The 21,195-nt window shown below is 42.7% G+C and overlaps 2 protein-coding genes across 2 annotated transcripts in view; one reads left to right on the top strand and one right to left on the bottom strand.

Annotated features, from left to right (window-relative positions):
- The first annotated feature begins 37 nt into the window (after positions 1 to 37).
- Positions 38 to 7,881, top strand: UQCR10 (ubiquinol-cytochrome c reductase, complex III subunit X). The gene is made up of 2 exons (XM_073630752.1): positions 38 to 249; positions 7,530 to 7,881. The coding sequence occupies exons 1-2, from the start codon at positions 109 to 111 to the stop codon at positions 7,575 to 7,577; spliced, it is 189 nt and encodes a 62-aa protein (XP_073486853.1). The 5' UTR covers positions 38 to 108; the 3' UTR covers positions 7,578 to 7,881.
- Positions 7,882 to 13,036: 5,155 nt separating this feature from the next.
- Positions 13,037 to 21,195, bottom strand: part of ASCC2 (activating signal cointegrator 1 complex subunit 2) — a 65,366-nt gene continuing 57,207 nt past the window's right edge. The window contains exons 15-18 of the mRNA XM_073630728.1: positions 18,085 to 18,282; positions 17,681 to 17,777; positions 15,565 to 15,644; positions 13,037 to 13,273 (exon numbers count right to left, since the gene is read on the bottom strand). Coding sequence (XP_073486829.1) covers positions 13,102 to 13,273; positions 15,565 to 15,644; positions 17,681 to 17,777; positions 18,085 to 18,282 — 547 coding nt within the window. The 3' untranslated portion in view covers positions 13,037 to 13,101. The remainder of the gene's footprint in view (positions 13,274 to 15,564; positions 15,645 to 17,680; positions 17,778 to 18,084; positions 18,283 to 21,195) is intronic.

Raw genomic sequence — 21,195 nt, forward strand, 5'->3', positions numbered from 1 at the left:
AAATAACCAATGTGATTGACTAGTGGGCGGAGAGCCTCCCGGAAATAACGCGGAATTTTAGTCACATGAGAGAGACGTCACTTCCCGTCCAGAGGTCCTCCGGTCATCATGTCTGTACTGAACTCGGTGTACCGCTCGTTATTCCGCCGGACCTCCGCCTTCACTCTCACCATCGTGGTGGGGGCGGTGCTGTTCGAGAGGGCGTTCGACCAAGGGGCTGATGCGCTGTTCGAGCACCTGAACCAAGGGGTGAGGACACGGGAGCTCAAGGGCACAGGAGGGTCAGCGGTGGAGGTGAAGAATACCCTGGGGGGATGGTGCCCACAGTGGGCAGTGCTGGGCCTTTCCATAGGCGTCAGGGGGAAATGCTGCCCATACACAAGGCGATTTTTTTTTTAGTAGGTTCAAATGAATGGAGATCAGTGCAATCTGCCGCCATGAATACACATAGTCTGTATGGAAGGTTCCATTGATCTTTTCAGCTGGCTTATGATTTAAAGGGTTCATGATTGCCAAAACAGCAAATATATGATATTGGAACTTGCCAATCATTAGATGTGGTGGCTGCGTTTTTTTTTGGCTTTTTCTGTCAGTTTTCACCTGGTGATCTGGCCAGTAACACACCTCCTGTATTAGGACTCTCCACTCTGGATGAAGGAGCACAGGAAGTACAGCAGCCTTGTCAGTCTGGGGGAGAGGAGTGTTAGATGCCAAATCAAAACTGACCTATAGGATGCAGTCTGTCATCAGTAGCATTATCACAGCAGGCTTTGGTTTTTTGTTGAGTACCCCCCGCAGTCTAGTTTACCTGTTGATTTTGACAGTGAATTAATTATCTTTCACTTGCCTTTAACACTGTTCATTCAGTAGTGAAATCCCACAGCAAACATTTTCAGGGCAGGATAGACTTAGGTGGACTTGTCAGTTTTATATAGACTTAAAAGCGGACATTGCACAAAACCCTGTTCTAAGCAAGATGCTTTGCGAATGTTGGCCAATGGAGAACTGGGGGGTTATAGCATAACTAAACCTAAAAAGAAACTTTCCAGAAAGAGTAGTTGATGGTTAGAAGGAACTTCCAGCAGATGTTATCAGTTAACAGTAAAGTCATTTTAACCCTTTAAAGCAGAACCAATCCTTTACAGCCAAGGAAGAAGCCATCTCAGCCTTTGTTTGATCTGCAGTTTCCATGGTGCTGAATAAGGATGAGCTCAGGCATGTTCACACACTCCACATGTAGAGCCCGCCAGGAAGTCGGCACTGCGCTGCGCTAACCACACAGGCAGTGAGACATTTTCCTGATGTGTGGCTGCAGAGATCGGGAAATGTCTCACTGCCTGTGATTAGTGCAGCGCCGTGCCGACCTCCTGGCGGGCTCTACATGTGGAGTGTGTGAACACGCCTGAGCCGATCCTTAGTGCTGCACATGTGATCAGTTATGACACCAGTCGTTTGATGTCTTGGCAGTCCTGAGAGTTAAAGTGGGTGTAAACCCTCACATATACTCAGCGAGACAGGAAACCAATCCTCCTACATAAGTTGTACCCATCTGTCTCCATATCTTCGCTACATCTGATCAAAGTGCTAAATTTTAAAGCTTGTCAGAGCTGTCAGAAGAATGGGGGCAGAGAGCTGAAGTTATGCTCTAGTCTAGAGAGCTTAGGAAGGAGAGTTCTGAAAGCTGTTTGGAGGGAAGAGACACCCCCTTCACACGGGAACAGAGCTGAGGCTGTCAATCAGCTGGCGTTCCCTCCCCTGTCACCTTTTTTCTCTTGGTGTCAGGAAAACTTGTCAGAAGTGAATCATGCTGATAGCAAAGGAATGAAGCAGCCAACAGAAATGACGCTTGGTGCTCTGGATTGAGACAAGTACACACTATAGAGGGATATGCTTTGTTCATATTTCATGTCTGAAGTTTGGAACCACTTCCATAAATGTTTTTTTCCTTTGTTCATTCTATCCCCCCCCCCCCCCCCCCCCTACACACCCCGCCGCGAAAAAAAAAAACAGAGTCCTGTATCAATACTGCATTGTGCTCATCTGCAGGTCTTCTTTCCTGTCTCTCAGGTTTAGCTGAGAACAATAGGAGCTATTGGCTCCTGCTCTTGTCTGTCAAAATCTTTGAGGAGGGGGCTGGGCTGAGCTGCGTGTGTGTGTCTATGGATGCACACAGTCTTGCTCAGGGGCAAGTGCACACATGCGGAAGCAGCTTCCTGGGGGTAGTCAGAGGAGTCAGGAGTGCTGGCGGGGGGACCCCAGAAGAAGTAGATCCAGGCCTCTCTGTGAAATACCATTGCACATAACAGGTAAGCATTTCATGTTTATTATTTTAATTAAAAAAGAAAAAATATATACATAAGCACACTAGTAAGGTCTTTTATAAATGGGTGTAAAAACACATTTTTATTTTTTTTTTTTTTACTGATCTGGTATGCCTTGACTAACTGTTTTGGGAGAACTATTAAATCAGTGGATTAAGTTCTGTTTTAAGGGTTTCTGAAAGATGGGCTTCCCAATCGTGTGATCGCTGGTTGGCAGATGAATGCTAGGGAATCCCTCCCACAAGCTCCCATTTGTAAACCAATACAGCTTGGTCACTGTGCTATCAGCACACTATTGGCATAGAACAGTGAAGCTGGCTGACGCATACATGCATTACTGCCTATCTGCCTTGCTGACACATTTGCGTCACGGTGGCAGAAAGAAGTTATACATAGTTGGGAAAAAAATGGATCTACACTCAGACCAGAAAAAGATAAACCAAAGCTGGAGCAGACTCAATGCAGCACTTGTTTTTCAGCATTCATGCTTCTTCAAAGGTGATATATTGCAGCCTACCAGGCCTTTTTAGATTGAGTGGTTGCATTAGTTTCCTTTTTCAGACTAAGAACATTTTCAGCAAGTACAGAAAGAGAAATTTTGGCTTACCTGTAAATTCCATATTTTAAAGTACAGTGCAGACTCTGAGTTCAAGGCTTATACCTTCAAGTGATTGGACACTCCCACTGGGTGCCTTCATTATAACCCTACCCCACTCTAGCAAGCAATGCAGAGTAACCAAGGAATGGAAGAGAGTGAGACCTGTCTTCCAAGATATGGAATTTACAAGGATGTAAAAATGAGTGAGAAGGGCAAACAGAACTGTGCCAACAGACTTAACTTCAGAGTGCTGCTGCAAGAACCTTGTGGCTAAGAGCTGCCTCTGCAGAGAATTGGACATACAGGTGGTAGCATTTTGAAATGGTATGGATGGAGGACCAGGTGGCAGCGTTGCAAAGCTGAGCTACTGAGGTCTGGTAATCTTCCACAGCATCCTGTGGCTGACTACACACTTTGGACTAACTGGCGAGTGTCCATGTAGGATCCATTGCCCGAAGCAACATTTCAGGCTATCCCCACAGCTGAGGGGTCCAGGTACAGCTTCCAAGGTTTTATCGTGATTGTTCTGAGCTGGATGCACTGCTTCTGTCTGTGGCATTAGAAGACTGTGAGGAGTTGGTTGAAGAATTCAAAGATAAAATAATAACGAAGACTAATGAACTTGTTACCCTAATGGGCCGTACACACGATAAGATTTTCCGACAACAAATGTTCAATGTGAGCTTGTTGTCGGAAAGTCTGACTGTGTGTATGCTCCATAGAACATTTGTTGTCGGAATTTCTGCCAACAAATGTTTGAGAGCAGGTTCTCAAATCTTCCCACAACAAGACTTGTCCAATGCACAAAAGTCCACGCATGCTCGGAATCAAGCAGAAGAGCCGCACTGGCTATTGAACTTAATTTTTCTCGGCTCGTCGTACGTCACCGCGTTCTTGACGTTCAGAATTTCCGACATTTGTGTGACAGTGTGTATACAAGACAAGTTTGTGCCAACATCCTTCGGAAAAAAAAATCCACGGTTTTGTTGTGGGAAAATCCTATCGTGTGTACATAGCTTAAGAGTGATTCCTCCGTGAAGAAGGTCCATCACCTTAACCTCTGATCTGCAGTTAAGACTATAACTTGGGGTCTATGAATACTTTTCCTGTGTCTTAAGACAGGGCTCAAAATTTCAAGTCCTGAGCTACTAGCCAGGCCTCAAGTAGAGGTTACTTGCCACCAGTTGCCCTGCCCAACCTCTACCCTATTCTGCCCCTAAACACATCCTCATAAATTATATCATCAAATGACACTTAAAGCAGAGTTCCACCCAAAAGTGGAACTTCCGCTCGTTTGTCTCCTCTCCCCCTCCAGTGCCACAATTGGCACCTTTTCGGGGAGAGGGGGGACAGGATACCTGTCTTTGACAGGTATCCTGTTCCCACTTCCAGGAGTCTGGGTCACGCCCCGTGACATCACCACAGGGCTCCCTCCTCCTCTCCCTGTCGCCGGGCCAGTAGGAGAGAGGAGCGAGGCCTTGCGCATGCGCAGTTGGGTTCCCAGCGTGAAGTCCTAAGGGTACCCGACAGTGTAGCCTTACCAGCAATGGCTGCGGCGGCAGCACCCGACAGCTGATGGAAACATCAGCTGCGGTGCCGACATCGCTGGACTCCAGGACAGGTAAGTGTCCTATTGTTAAAAGCCAGCAGCTGCAGTATGTGTAGCTGCTGGCTTTTAATGTAATTTTTTTTTTTTTGGGTGGAACACCGCTTTAAATGTTTTATGCAGAAATTATAAAAATAAATAAACTTTATCAGTGCAGCCTCACCTGTGCTCATCAATGCAGCCTACCTGTGCAGGGGAGGAAGAGGATTGCCGGCCCGATACTCAGAGCGCCGAGGAACATCGCTATAACAGCTTTCATTTTAATTGCTGCGTGTTCCCTGTGCTCGCTCACATGCAGCCCCGCCTCCTGGCCCGGGGACTTTGATATACGTCACACATCCCAGGATTGGACGGGTGTTCTGTCTATCAAAGTACCTGGGCCAGAAGGCGGGGCTGTATGTGAAAGCGATTGTGGGAAACACATGGCAATTAAAATGAAAGATCCGATCCGATGTAATGGATTTGAACAAAGGCTGATCTGTTTGAAATCCAGTATGTGTGACAATTATGACACTTTTTTTATAGGTACAGTAGAGAAATGACTGTAGGGATAAAGTGTTATTTGCAGGATCACTGGCTGAAAACCAAAGTGGAAAAAAAAAAAGCCTAAAGAAAATGAATGCATCTAAGGACTGATTAGCTGCAATATTTAAAGCAATTGTTTCTGGGTTTGGATATGCTTTAAGGGTACCAAACCAGTTTTTGGTATTTTTGATAATTTAGTGGAGGAACTGAATCCATTTGAATTAAAAAAAAAAAAAAAATTAACCTTGTGGCTTTAAAGTGGCCCTTAAATTAACTTTCACTTTGTCCTGCCCCCTCCCTATTTCACATTTTGTTTTTGTGCTGCAGAGCTAAGCGAAAGTGGACTTAAGTTTCTCTCTAATCAGAGAAATTCGGTATAGAACCCCACCACAGAATGCCTACAAAATTATAAAAGGAAAGTGAGAAACTGCTACCCTTGTTTGATATAAAATCAAAACGCTATATGAAGAAAGGCACAGCGCTAACCCTTTTTATACTCCTCAATTAGTACTGCAAAGTGATATGTGCAATAACTACATAAACCTGTAAAGTATTCAACTATTAAAAAAAAATTATAAAGTGCACCGTGCAATCTTAAAAGAAAAAAAAATATGCATAATTCATCATATACATCAGTGCAAAAAGATAAAATCTTTGCTTAACATGCTCAGTGCAAATTATAAACTTCATCAAATAAACAATTGTCCATCTGTGCAAAAAAACAATTCAAAATATGTTCTTAAATGAGAAAAGGCCCTAAAAACCGTATTTAGCAAAGATTTCTTCACTGACATTTCAGGTGTCTCCAACCACCTGAATTAAATGAACTTGTCAGAGCTTAATGCTGGTAAAGTTATAAACCAGCAACTGCACGTTACTCCTAGGGAGAGATACTCTGCAGCCAGTGGTTTCAACCATATGCTCCGTTATTCATCTTGTGTTTGTATTTAGGGAACTTGAGTGGAAGGAGATTCCCTAGCGTAAAACCATTTAAAAGCGGTTTTATACCCCTTTTTTACCTACAGATAAGCCTATAATAAGGCTTACCTGTAGGTAAAATTAATATCTTCTGAACCTGTACAGTTTAGGAGATATTCACCTTGCATGCAGCCACTGACGTCAGCAGCACATGCATGCTGAAGGTCCGACAGACGCTGCCAGAAAAAAGACTCATGCGCGGGAGTGATGTCATCCGGAGCCGTGAACCCGGAAGAAACGAGGGGAAAATGTCAGCTCCCTCTGCGGTGACTGTGATGCCGACGCTTCGTTCTAAGGTAAGTATTTCATAATCAGCTAGTTATGCCTTTTCAGGTTTTTTTTAATTTTTTTTTTTTTGCGGGTATACAACTGCTTTAAAAATGTATTCCTTTTTGTTGCACACAAATGTAAGTGCAATACTGTTTATCTCCACTGACACAAGTTAAACGGCAAATAAATGTTAGCAGAGTCATCTTCAGCCAGTGTTCCGTACATTGGCGGCTCGGAACACCAGCCGGAGATGACTTTGCTAACATTTATATGCTGTTTAACTTGCACAAATGTAAGTGTAATATTGTTTTTAACAAAAAGTAATAAACTTTTAAATTGTTTTACGCAATGGATTCTCCTCCTACATACAAAATCGAGCTAAATAATGGAGTGTATGGTTAAAAACACTGGCTGCATCTCTCCCTTGGAGTAACACGCAGTTGCTGGTTTATAACTTTACCAGCATTAAGTTCTGGTGAGTAGACAACTGAAATGTCACAGTGAAGAAATAGTTACCAAACACGTTTTTTTGGGGACTTTTCTCATTTAAGAACATATTTTGAATTTTTTTTTTGCACAGATAGACAATTATAATTACGTTTAGAATTTGCACTGAGCACCTTGAGGGAAGATTTTATCTCTTTGCACTGATGTATATGATGAAATATGTATGTATATATATATATATATATATGTATATGTGTGTGTATATATATGTATGTGTATATATATATATATATATATATATATATTTTTTTTTTTTTTTTTGAAGATTGCACAGTGCACTTTATAATAGTTGTTTTTTTTTTTTCTTTTTATAGTTCAATAATTTTTACAGGTTTATGTAGACATTGCACATATCACTTTGTAATATGTGCAATGTCTCTCTTCTCTTGTAGAGAAGTTAAGTTTGAAAGAACTATGCCTCTTGTGTACACAGAATTTCACCACCTTAAAGTCTTTGCCAGTCCTGGTTTCTCATGTACACTATAGTCATGTTATGATTATAACAGCTTTATAGAATCTGGGCCAAATCGGGGATATCTTGCAAATAAAGACAATGCCCTACCTTTTACAGATATGATTTGTTGTCTCCTGGTCAGTGAAGCCAGACAGGATAGAATAGTTTCAAGAACTCTACTATATGGATTGTCATATTTTCTCATACTTTGCAAAGTGTAAGATTGTGGCTTACTATAATTTGTAAATTATATATATATTTTTTTTTTAGAAATTGTGGAAGCACATAAAGCACCAATATGAACAGAAAGATGAATAGGAAGTGGATTGACGCGACCAGATAGAGTCTCCAATACTTCCTGACCAGATCTTGCACCCTGGACTGGACAGTGGCCAAAAATGACATGCTTTTGAAAATGTAGAGACAGTCCCGTCACACCTGCTTATTTGTTACCTAATTGGTCTACGTTTTTAGTTGTAAAGCTGCAGTGAAAAAGCTTACTTCTGCTGTGGATTGAGATAATAGAAACACAGTGACCTCTGTCATGTCTCAACAACTGGTCATCAAATATTGGATGTATCCGGCGATTGAACATATGTTGTAATAAAATATTCTACATGTAGTATTTAGTGTTTTTTCCCACATGCTTGATGATGCACTATAAGCTAATGAAAGTTGGATCATGAGTTTATTCTTGATATTTGTTCACTTGCACATGGCTAGATGGGGAGTTTCCAGAAACTGGAGTTTTATGACTGAGTGCAAATTTGAGAGCAGACAGTCTTGGTTCATGCTACCTGTAATTCCGTCACAGATTTGCTCACTTTAATCTGTTATTTTTGTAAAACTGCTGGCATATCTGGGGGGTGGTTACACACACTCTGTACAACAGGCAGGGTTTACTGGAGCACATCCATTAAAGTATAACCAAAGGCAAAACTTTTTTTTTTTAAGTAATGAAGATTAATAGTCAGTTTTAATTTCTGCCTGTTAGGGAGATTCACCCTCTCTATTTGTCCTGTTTACCAATATCATTGAAAGTATAAGAAAATCCCAATTTTAGGTTGTCCCCAGAACAGTAATGGAGGGGAAATTTTCCGATGGGGACACTAGTTCTGGGGGAGGGGGCGCCCAGAGATTTCCTCTCACTTCCGACTTGGCAATGGGACAGGAAGTAAAGGAAAATCATGGGACACGGATGGCAAAAAAAAGTCGACAGGTTTTAACCCTCCCTTGCTCTATACAAAATGGAGAACATATTTTTTGCCTATAGTTCAAGGTTTTGGAGACACCCCCCCAAAAAAGAAAAAAAAAAAATAGGATTTTTAAAACAACTTACCTGTAAAATCCTTTTCTTTAAAGTACATCACGGGACACAAAGCCATAGTAGTTACTGTGTGGGTTATAGGGCACCTTCAGGTGATGGATGGACACTGGCACGCCCTAAGACAAAAAGTGCACTCCCTATATAACCTCCCACTACAGGGAGTACCTTAGTTTTGTAGCAAAGCAAAACACGTGTATACCAAAGAAGGGAGGGACCTCTGTGTCCCATGATGTACGTCAAAGAAAAGGATTTTACAGGTAAGCCGTTTTAAAAATCCTATTTTCTTATCGTACATCACGGGACACAGAGCCATGTAGTTACTATGTGGGATGTCCCATAGCAATACCAACTGAAGGGAGGGAGACGCAGCAAACGTAGGGCAATAAGAGACTAGAGGACTTATATTGGAGCCTGCAGTATACTGGTGCCCAAAGGTGATATCCTTATGACCTTTTACATCTATTTGATAGAATCTGGTAAATGTATAAACTGAAGAGCAAGTTGCAGCCTTGCAGATTTGAGCCACGGAGGCTTGGTGATGCACTGCCCAGGAAGCACTAACAGCCCTAGAGGAGTGAGTTTTGATTTGAGAGGGTGGAAACTACCGAACCTGACAGCCCACGCTTCTTCAGTTTGGGCCTCAATAGCTAATCCGTTAAATTTAGCGTTTGTAAAGTAGGATGGAACTCCGGACCTTGCGAGTGAAGGTAGGGTCCATGGGTTCCCTACTGCCATCTCTATGATCTCTGCATACCAAGATTTCCTGGACACCGCTGGGGGTCACAAGAATCAACAACTTCCCTTCCTGCTTGATTCTGTGAAGAAGTCGTGGATGCAGGCAGAATAGGAGGGAATGCTCAAATCGGTGAAAACCGAATCTACGGGAATAGCAAGGCATCTGTTCTGCATTCTAGCGGATCCTTTGTTCTTGACACAAAGTTGTCGATCTTTATTGTTGATCCTGGACACAAACAGATCTATGTCTGGGATCCCCAATCCTTGACATATTGACAGGGAAATATCGGGTAAAGGAACCATTCTCCCAGGAACAACTACTGACGACTCAAGTAGTCTGCCTGCCAATTTTCTATTCCTAGAATGAAAACTGCCAATAGGCAAAGTACATTGATTTCTGCCCCAGATAGGATAAGATTCACCTTTCTCTGGGCCGCACAACTTCTTATGCCCCCTTGGTGATTAATATAGCCATTGCTGTGGCATAAACTGATTGAATCCTAGCAGGCCAATACCTTAAACTGAATGTTCAGGACCAAGTGTTCTGCCTGAATTTCTAAAATGTTAATGGGCAAAGCCATTTCTGATCTAGGCCACTTCTCCTGGACAGCTGCCTCTTCCAGGACTGTCCCCCAACCTAAACAAAAAAATGTTGGCATATGTTGATACTATTTCCCAGGTAACTGAAGGAAGGATTTTCCCCCTTTGCAGATTTTTGGATGTTAACCATAAACCGAGGCTCCAGCGCATTCAGCCTACAGCACCTGGTAATTCCAGGTGGTCTTTCATCTGGGTACTAACCAGGCCCGACTCTGCTTAGCCCCCAAGATCAGACAAGATGGAGCGCTATCAGGGTGATGTGGCCATAGGCTTTGGAGTCAGACACATTGGGAATCTAGAGCTTGAACTTTTTGTTTCAAGCCGATAGGATACGGTTTTGCAGTAGTCTAGAATGAGCATAAAGAAAGGCCTCGAATGAAGCCACTATCTTTCCTGACAACCTCACGCAAAGGTGAATAGGAGAAAATCATCTTGCTTCGACTACTTAAATACCCTTTTCTGGGTGTACTTATGATCAGACCCAAGTATTTTCTTCATGTTTTAAAGAAGAATAATCCTCCTAGGCTGAGAATCTGACCTAGATATTCCAGGTAGTCAAATGTGGTGACCATACTTTGGTCTAAGCGGGCTACCGACTGGTCTAACAAACAGATCGACTAGGTAAACCATAATCGTTAAACCTTGGGCCCTCAATCTGGCTAGAAAAGGAGCCAGAACCTTGTACTCGAGGTGTAGCAGCTAGATTGAAAAGCAGAGCTACACACTGAAAATGAGGATTTTCCACTTTGAAAGAAAATATTACTAGTGAGTGAGGAAATAGGCATATGGAGGTATGTATCTTTTACGTTGATTGATGCCAGAGGTTCTCCTCCTTGTAGTATGGAGATAGATTGGACTGACTTCATGCCAAAAAAGAGAGATTATATTCAGGAATTGAATTTTAGACCTTTGAGATCCAGAATGTTCATTTGGATTTAACCAAACCCCAACCTCTGCTCTTACATGGGGGCCACCATGAACGCTTTTTGCCAAAAGATGGTCCAATGCTAGAGAGAATGATTTCTTTTTCTCTGGCACCTTAGGAACGTTTGATCTGAGAAAAGGAGGAGACGGAAAAACTCTTGGAACTGCAGTTTGTACGTTGGAAATATTGAGGAAGTCCCCCATTCGTCTTGACACTCCTTCTGCCGGATCCCTGAGAGCTGCAGAAGAGTTCTCCCTATTGAACAAGCGGGGGCACCGTATCTTGTAGGCTTCCTCCCCCAAGACCTTTTGACCCTGGGGTTAACCCTGAGGATTACCCTTTGAACCTGACGGCAGAAGCTGTTGTGACAGCCTGGAGGCTGATGCCCCTGGCACAGAAGGAGCTTTGAAAAATACATTTACTCCTTCACTTAAACGGCAAAAGGGTTATCTTTCTTTTACTAGAGATTCTTTGGATATATTTATCCAAAATATCCCCAGATAGCTGTTCCACCATAAAAAAAGGAAAACTAGCCAGGAGCTTCTTTCATGACGCTTAGTGAATGGCGCAAGGCCTAAAGGATAGAGCTGTCATAGCAACTATTGCAAACAAAGCTGCCTCCTGGATCTGCTGAGCAGGATAACTTTAAACACCTGTTTAAACTGGTTTCTCAATGATTATCCAATTACTGTCAGCGCAGGCTGAGACACTCAACCTGCCAGAGGAAAAAAGTGGTTAAGTATTGTCTGCTAGACAAGTCAAACTTACAAAGGATATAGTAGCACTAATTGCTGGTATACCACACTTAGTGAATTTTCACTACCAAAGGACAAAGTGTGACAATTTTTTAGAAAGGAAAATAATGCTTATCTGGGTGATCTTCCAGATACAAAAACATTTTCCAACAAAGAATGGACAGGAAAAAGCATGCATAGCTTGAGGAGGCTTTAGCGAGCCCAAACATTCAGTTAAGGGTACATAAATGTGGAGCGGATCATTCAGCAAGAAATTGTACCATCAATCTTACAGATTGTGAAAGTTGACTCTCCTGCATTTGACACCTCAGAAGAGGAGTTATCAGCCTCACTGCGGTCCCCTGAGGGAATCGTCTTCTCCTGCCCCTAGTTCCTTAGTCTGAGGGTCCTAGGAAATGGAAGAGAAGCTGTCGCATCATGACCACACTGGAATGCGATTAAAGTCACTAAACTATTTTTTTTTTTTTTTAAACCTACCGTGGCTGAGGAAAAAGAGTAAAATGAACAGGGGCTGCAGTGTTGAAAACAGTTGCAAACATTTTATGGCCCCGATGCTCACTCTGACCAGCCATCCCCTCTCAGGGAAGGATGCCATTTGTAGAGTAGGATTTCCAGAGCTTGAGACCCTTTTAGCTCCTTTTTTTGGGAGTGTTTCAAGCTCCCCTTCTGAACATAGCCCGGATGCACAAGCAGAGGTATTACCAGAAGATATCGCATCCATTTGCTTGAGCAATAGTCAGCCACTATTAATGCTCAGCCTAATGCAATAGTAAATGTGTCAAAAAGAATGCTTGTGACACAAACCTCTTTCAAGCCCCTCCACGCTGTTGTGTCCCTCCACCAGCTTACAGCAGTAATAATGGTGCTTTAAAAAAAACATACCCGCGCTGGCCTTTGGAGGACGCCAATGCCGCGCTAAGCTCCACCCCCCCTCCGTCGCCCTCTTTCTTTTTAAAAAAAAGTTTTCCCGTGTGAGCCACTGATCCTACAGGACCAACATGTGAGGGGAAAAAAACATGGCGAGGTGAGAGCCTGGAAGCCGCCGAGTAGCGGCGTGCTGATCATTTTTTAGCTAGTCCCAGCAAGGATTGCTCCAGTGGAGCTCAGCACAAGCACATCTTCACTCGTGACCAACACCTTAGACACTGGCGAAAAAACTGAGGTACTCCCAGTAGTGGGAGGGGTTATATAGCGAGTGCACTTTTTGTCTTAAGGCGTGCCAGTGTCCATCACCTGAAGGTGGCCTTTAACCCACATAGTAACTACTATGGCTCTGTGTCTCATGATGTACGATAAGAAAAAAAACATTTGAGTAGCTATAGGATACATGCAGGCACCTATTTACAGTTCCTGGTTGCACAGTAAGCAGATGGAATAGTCAAACTTAAAGTAAAGCAGAATTTATACTATCTATCTGTTTAAGAAAATATTAGTGTTACAGTGTACAAAGCACATTATATTTATTAACAAATATAAAATATTTGCTATACTAGTGAAATGCTACGACGGTATCATTCCTTTATTCCTCTTGCGGTCTGCCATTGTTCGTCGATTATGATTTGCCCTGGCTCCCTTGTTTGCTTCTTTTTTCCTTCGCTCCTGCACTGTTTCCCGGCTCTGTCCCTGGCCGCGAGATGTTCCCGCAACAGATGCGGTGTTATCATGTCGGAAACTGAAATAAAGACAATCATTGCATTTTACCCCATCAACATAGCAGAAAAGGTGCCGCTTGCCATAATTTTTGCTTGTTCAAACCTTGAAGCTTAACACTGTGACATTACATCAGCCAATTGGCAAACTTTTTTATGAAGGATTATAAAAAAAACCTTCAGATGTAGCTTCATGTTCCCACTGATTAAAGATTTTCTACATCAATCAATCGTGTTGGCCTTCTCTTAATAAAACAAAGCTGTACACTTGCATATTGTAAACACAATGTAGTCAGGGCATTCTCTAGATCAAGGGTCTCCAAACTTTCTAAACAAAGGGCCAATTTACTGTCCTTCAAGCTTTAGGCTAGGTTCACACTACCTTCGCATACGGCTCACAGCAGGGGTCCGGTGCGTCCCGGTTCATGGTCCGATTTCAGTCTGAACTTTTGGCTGAAAATGGACCAAAAGAAGCACAGGGCTCCTGTGCAAATTCGTACCAGAGCCACAGCAGAGATACGTGAACCGGCTCCAAAGAGAGACGGTCAAAATCTCCTGCTATTGCAAATTGGATGCGAGGAATCTGCATCCAATTCGCAATAGTGTGAACCCAGCCTTAAGGGAGAGCAACAGAAAAGGGAAGGAGGATAAGAAAGAATGGATGGAGAAAGGGACTTCAAGAGACATGAAGAACCATAAAAACATACAGTTGTATGCAAAAGTTTAGGAACCCCTGACAATTTCCATGATTGTCATTTATAAATATTTGGGTGTTTGGATCAGCAATTTCATTTTGATCAAATAACTGAAGGACACAGTAATATTTCAGTAGTGAAATGAGGTTTATTGGATTAACAGAAAATGCGCAATATGCATCAAAACGAAATCAGACAGGTGCATAAATTTGGGCACCCCAACAGAAAAATCACATCAATATTTAGTAGAGCTTCCTTTAGCAGAAATAACAGCCTCTAGACGCTTCCTATAGCCTGTAATGAGTGTCTGGATTCTGGATGAATGTATTTTGGACCATTCCTCCTTACAAAACATCTCCAGTTCATTTAGGTTTGATGGTTGCCGAGCATGGACAGCCTGCTTTAAATAACCCCACAGATGTTCAATGATATGCAAGTCTGGGGACTGGGATGGCCATTCCAGAACATTGTACTTGTTCCTCTGCATAAATGCCCGAGTAGATTTTGAGCAGTGTTTTGGGTCGTTGTCTTGTTGAAATATTCAGCCCCGGCGTAACTTCAACCTTGTGACTGATTCCTCAACATTATTCTCAAGAATCTGCGGATATTGAGTGGAATCCATGCGAACCTCAACTTTAAACAGATTCCCAGTACCGGCACTGGCCACACAGCCCCACAGCATGATGGAACCTCCATCAAATTTTACTGTGGGTAGCAAGTGTTTTTCTTGGATTGCTGTCTTCTTTTGCCGCCATGCATAACGCCCCTTGTTATGACCAAATAACTCAATCTTTGTTTCATCAGTCCACAGCACTTTATTCCAAAATGAAGCTGGCTTGTCCAAATGTGCATTTGCATACCTCAAGGGACTCCGTTTGTGGCCGCATGTGCAGAAAAGGCTTCTTTCGCATCATGTTGATGTTGTAGGTCTTTAGAGGTGGTCCATGGGCTGTTTTTGAACGTTCTCACCATCCTTCGCCTTTGCCTCTCCAATATTTTATGTGGCCTGCCACGTCTGGCCTTAACAAGAACTGTGCCTGTGGTCTTCCATTTCCTCACTATGTTCCTCACAGGTGGACACAGACAGCTTATATCTCTGCGATAACTTGTAGCCTTCCCCTAAACCATAACGTAGAACAATCTTTGTTTTTAGGTCATTTGAGAGTTGTTTTGAGGCCCCCATGTTGCCACTCTTCAGAGGAGAGTCAAAGAGAACAACAACTTGCAATTGGCCACCTTAAATACCCTTTCTCATGATTGGATGCACTTGTCTATGAAGTTCAAGGCTTAATTAGCTCACCAAACCAATTGTGAGTTCCAATTAATCAGTGCTAAGTAGTTACAGATATTCAAATCAACAAAATGACAAGGGTGCCTAAATTTATGCACCTGTCCAATTTCGTTTTGATGCATATTGCGCATTTTCTGTTAATCCAATAAACCTCATTTCACTACTGAAATATTACTATGTCCTTCAGTTATTTGATAGATCAAAATGAAATTGCTGATCCAAACACCCAAATATTTATAAATGAAATTGTCAGGGGTTCCAAAACTTTTGCATACGACTGTATCTATAATATTGGGCTGCATCTCTAATATAATAGGGTAATGCTTACCCTTTCCTTGCATAATAATTTGCTCTTCTGGCCTCTGCTCGTTCCCTCAGCACTGCTGGGTCCTGAATAAAGTGATCAGGCTGTAAAGACAGAAGATGTGACTGGTCAGTTACATAAAAAGAAATAAAGTGAAAAACACAAGGCTTACACACATTCTGTAGACCTCATTCACACAGGCATGCGATTATTTGCACTTATATGGGTTACAGGCATGCGATTATATGCACTTATATGGGTTTATAGGACATTTCTAAATGCATGTAATGATTTTTTTTTTTTAATGGAATAATGCACATAGTCCGTTAAAGTGGAACGAAACCTTTGCAATCAACTCTTTAACCACTTCAGCAGGTTTTACCCACTTCCTGACCAGACCATTTTTTGCAATACAGCACTGCGTTGCTTTAACTGACAATTACACGGTCCTGCAACACTGTACCCAAATAAAATTGATGTCCTTTTGTTCCCCACAAATAGCTTTCTTTTGGTGGTATTTGATCACCTCTGCGTTTTTTATTTTTTGTGCTATAAACAAAAATAAACCAACAATTTTGAATAAAAAATAGGGCTGTTACTGATTAAAATTTTCGTGTTCGATTAATCGATTTTTTTTTTAAATCGACTAATTTTGATTAATTATAACGCACATACAGATCCAACTACTTTTAGCTGATCTCCTTGCATTGCAACTCTGCATTAGTCAGTGGTAAATGTGGTATACACTATATACAATCACCCGACACTAGTTAGTTTCCACAATCCATGACTTAACTTCACAGTTCACACAAATACGTTTTAAATTCAAACTGTAGCAAGCGCCGCCGTCATGGCAACAGCAAAAGCCGATCCACACAGCAAAAATATCACAGCTTATCAGCCTCTAATGACAACAATGTTAAAAACGGAGGTTATCAAATTTGCCTACACTTAGCTCACTGAATGATCCCAGTTAACCACATCCATATTTACCATCACTGTCCAGGCTGTCCGGTGACGTCACCGGACTCCTCCCCCCTTCGCTTCGTTAGCAGACGGAGGCACTTGGGGAAGGGGGGAGTCGTCCGGTGATGTCGATGTCCGTGACGTCACCGGATCTCCGACTGAACTCTCTGAAGACGGCCGGCGGAGAGGCGAGTACCGATCAAAAAAATTAATGATTAAATCGAGGAATTAATCTTTAATTTCCCCAGCCCTAATAAAAAACAATATATTTTTTACTTTCTGCTATAAAACATTCCCAATATTTAAAAAAAAAAATCTAATTTCTTCATCAGTTTAGGACAATATGTATTCTGCTACATATTTTTGGTAAAAAAATACCAATAAGCCTATATTAATTGGTTTGTGCAAAAGTTATTGCGTCTACAAACTATGGGATAGATTTATGTTATTTTCATATTTCTTTTTTTTTTTTTTTTTAACTAATAATGGTGGAGGACAAATTGGACACCAAGTGACACCAATAGTAATCAGGGCTAAGGGAAAAAAAAAATGCACTGTCACAGTCACAGTATAAATGACACTGGCAGAGAAGGGGTTAACACCAGGGGGGATCTGTGTCCCTGGGGAGGTGCGTACTAACTGTGTGGGGGACGGATACACTAGAGAAAAAGAGATTCGGGTTTCAGATCTCTCTTTTGTTCCCTGACAGATCAGCGGTTTGCCTTGTATACATAGTCAGACTGCTGCTCCGTCTCTCCACTGAACAATTGGCAGGTCGCGGTGGCCACTGACACGCTGGTTGGCTCCCACACAGGCTAAATATCTGCCGTTTCAACAGCATTCAACTAGTGTGTACAGCAGCCTGTCCAACAGAAGCCAGTCTAACAAGCATTCTGGAAAAACAGCATTTGATCAGCGCTGGCAGCCAATGGCTGCCCGTGCTGATCAGTGTGTTACGGCAGGAGAGCAGTCCCCCATTCAGAACACAATAGCTCAGCGGGAGAGACCGACACACTAAAATTGCTTAGTACGGCAAACTCTGTTTTTGTTCATTCAGCTGGGCAGCCCACTGGGTTGAACAAACAAAATATTTCCCGTATGTACCTAGATTAAGAAGCCGTTAGTGTTTGGATATCATTTGTAAATGAAACCTTCCCCTTTTTCTTTAAAATACCTTTGGACCAGTTTCCTCTTCAGCCTCTTCCTCATCCATCTCCTGTACATTAACTTCACGGTCTCTGGATCTTAACACTTGAGGAATGGTGAAGGGCCTTGAATATAGGGAAGAAAATAACACATGATACACAATCAATACATTGTTTCAGAAGAAAATAGAAGGATGTGGAAAAAGAGCAGTTAGAGGTTTATAATCAATAACCTATTGAGTGCTAAATCATATATATAATATAATATATAAGTCATATTTTGTGCAACAGCTAGTTGGCACAGTGAGCCAAAATAAACCAAACTTCTTTTTTTTTCTCTTTCTTTTTTGCAAAAAGCTGATGCTGGAGTTTTTTTTTTTAAGTTACACAAATGAGAGTTCTGTTGCATATAAACAAACAGTCTTGCACTTACCTGCGACTGATCAGCTCATCATCAGAATCTGCATCGTTTGCTCCAATCTGATTCCCATCATATGTATCATCATACTCATCATCGTAATCTGCATCGACTGTATGTTCTTCAGAGACCATACTATACTGACTGTAGCGCTCTTTCTGTGCCAATATTGCACTTTTATCTGCTAGCACCTGTGCCGCCGTTTCAGGTTTCCTAGAAAGCGAAAAAATGTTTAAAGTTTAAGTGTAGCTAAAATTAAAAATAGAAACATAACTTACAGTCAGTAGGATGTATCCATTGTGGGGATTACCCTTCTTTAAAGTAGAACTATGGGCAAAACTTTTATTTTAATTTTGGATAGCATAAGGGAGGGTTATAACCCCTGTCAGATTTATTTTTTGCCATCTGTGTCCCATTGCAGATATTTCCCTTAATTTCCTGCCCCATAGCCAAACAGGAAGTGAGAGGAAATCCCTGCAAATTAAGAGAATCCCTTGGGGACCCACAGGTCACCAGAACTAGTGTCCCCATTATAAGATTTCCCCTCTATTACTTTTCTGGGGACAAAAATTTACTTTCACTGATAATGGTAAACAAGACAAATAGGGTGACTCTCCTTAACTACTTCCCGCCCTCCGTATGCAGAATGACGGCCGGGAAGTGGCTCTGTTATCCTGATTGGGCGTCATATGACGTCCAGCAGGATAACATGCCAGGAGGCGCGCAGCGAGGCGATCGCAAGTGCGGCGTGTCAGTCTGATACCCCGCATCTCCGATCGTGATAAGGAGCCTCTGTCAGAGGCTTCTTACCACGTGATCAGCTGTGACAAATCACAGCTGATCATCGCGTGAACCAGGAAGTGCCGGTAAACAGCATTTCTCGGTTCGCGCTGACAGGGAGAGCCACCGATCGTCAGAGGGGGGGTCTGTGCTGATAATCAGCACATTGATTATCAGCACAGCCCCTTCAGATGTGCCACAACACCTTTTAAAATGTGCCTATAAGCTGTCAGTTAGTTCCCCATAAAAACACAGCTCACAGTGCCCATAAAAGTGCCAATCAGTGCCCATATCAGTGCTAATCAGTTTCCACCAGTGCCAGTCAGTGCCCAGCAGTAAAACCTGTCAGTACCTCAACATCAGTGCTGCCCATCAGTGCCACCTGTCAGTGCCAATCAGTAGCGCCTATCAGGGCCACCTATTGGTGCCCATAAGTGCTGCATATTAGTGCCTGTCAATTCTACATATCAGTGCATCCTCATCAGTGCAACTCATCAGTGCCCGTCTGTGCCGCCTCATCAGTGCCCTAAATTTTAGCCTCATCTGACCATAACACCTTTTTCCATGTGGCCTCAGAATCTTTAAAGGTGTGTTTTGGCAAAGCTCAGTCATGACTGCATGTGGCCTTGAGGAGTGGATTTTTTTCTTGCAACCCTCCCATACAAGGCACATTTGTAGAGAATTTGTTATATTGTTGTCACATGCACACAATGACCACTCTATGTCATAAATTCCTGCAACTGCTGCGGAGTTGCTGTAGGCCTCTTGGTAGCCGTTCTGACCAGTTTCCTCCTGGCTCTTTCATCCAGTTTGGAGTGACGTTCTGATCCAGGGAGGGTCTGTGTTGTACCAATTACCTTCTACTTCTTAAGAATAGACTTCACTGTTCTTCTAGGCCAGTGATGGCGAACCTTGGCACTCCAGATGTTTTGGAACTACATTTCCCATGATGCTCATGCAATCTGCAGTGTAGCTGAGCATCATGGGGAACGTAGTTCCAAAACATCTGGGGTGCCAAGGTTCGCCATCACTGTTCTAGGCATTGATAAAGATTTTTTTGTATCCATCTCCTGACTTGTGCCTGTCCACAACTTTATCCCAGAGATCTTTTGACAGTGCCTTACCATCCATAGTTGATTGTTTGCTTCAGTTGCACTACCAGGGACTGAAATGCTCCAGGAAAGCTCCTTTCACACTGAGTTAATCAAATTGACAACAGCTGAGGGAGGAGGCAGCGGAATCCTTCTAGCCCCACATAGCACCTTCCAGGTACTACACCCACCTCCCTCTCTGTCACTCTCCTCTTTCGAAGCACGCTTCATTCGTCTTTTGACTCCAGTTTCTCTAAGGATAGCTGTGATCTACAGGCCCCCTGGACCAGTATCAACCTTTCTTGAAGACTTCTCTGCCTGGCTACCCTACTTTTTTTCATCTGAAATCCCCACAAAATTATTCTCGGAGACTTCAACATCCCTAATAATACTAACACTCCTGCCACTTCCAAACTTCTCAGCCTAACATCCTCCTTTGACCTGAAGCAATGGATACATGTTCCTACTCACTCCAAAGGCAATACCCTTGACCTCATTTTCTGTCACCTTTGCACTCCATGCAACGTCTCTAACTATCCATTCCCTCTCTCTGATCACCACCTTATTAGTTTCACTATCTCCCTCTCCTCCACCTCCTCTCCCTCCAACCGCCTAAAAGTTACCCGCAGAAACCTACGTCATCTCAACCCTTCTCTTCTCTACTCTGCCATCGACAACCTCTACGACAAAATCTCACCCCTATCCTGCACCAACCTAGCCACTTCTGTCTACAACACCTCACTTCTAGCCTCACTGGACTCAGTGGCCCCCCTCACTACACACAGAATCAGGCCCGACCCCTTCAACCTTGGCAAATAGGTGATACTAGAAGTCTGAAAAAATTTAGTCGTGCTCACGAGCGCCAGTGGCGTAAGACCAAGTCTCAGAGAGATTTCAACCAATAAAAAATCTGCCCTCCAATAATACAATTCCAGCCTCCTCACTGCCAAGCAGACCTACTTTATCACTCTCATTAGCAGCTTATCATCCTGTCCCCGTCAACTCTTCTCTGCCTTCAACTCTCTACTTTGTCCTCCACCGCCTTCACCCGCCAACTCACTTACTGCCCAGATGATTGCCAATCACTTCAAACAGAAGATTGATACAATTCGTGAGGAGATCTCTACTGTTCCGATACCCTCCATGCTTCACACTTCATGCCCACAGGCATAATCATTACTTCCCTCTTTCAACCCCACCACTATAGACAAGGTTTTTTTTTTTAAAGATATTTTTATTAATTTTACAAATCAGT

The sequence above is a fragment of the Aquarana catesbeiana genome, linkage group LG01 (genome assembly GCF_042186555.1).
Source record: "Aquarana catesbeiana isolate 2022-GZ linkage group LG01, ASM4218655v1, whole genome shotgun sequence".
In the NCBI taxonomy this organism is placed as follows: domain Eukaryota; kingdom Metazoa; phylum Chordata; class Amphibia; order Anura; family Ranidae; genus Aquarana; species Aquarana catesbeiana.

Bases quoted from the DNA above. Each gene is read 5' to 3' on its own strand.
- UQCR10 (XM_073630752.1), top strand. From the start codon at position 109: ATGTCTGTACTGAACTCGGTGTACCGCTCGTTATTCCGCCGGACCTCC. The intron at 250-7,529 runs GTGAGGACACGG...TTTTTTTTTTAG, and splicing joins TCGAGCACCTGAACCAAGGG to AAATTGTGGAAGCACATAAA.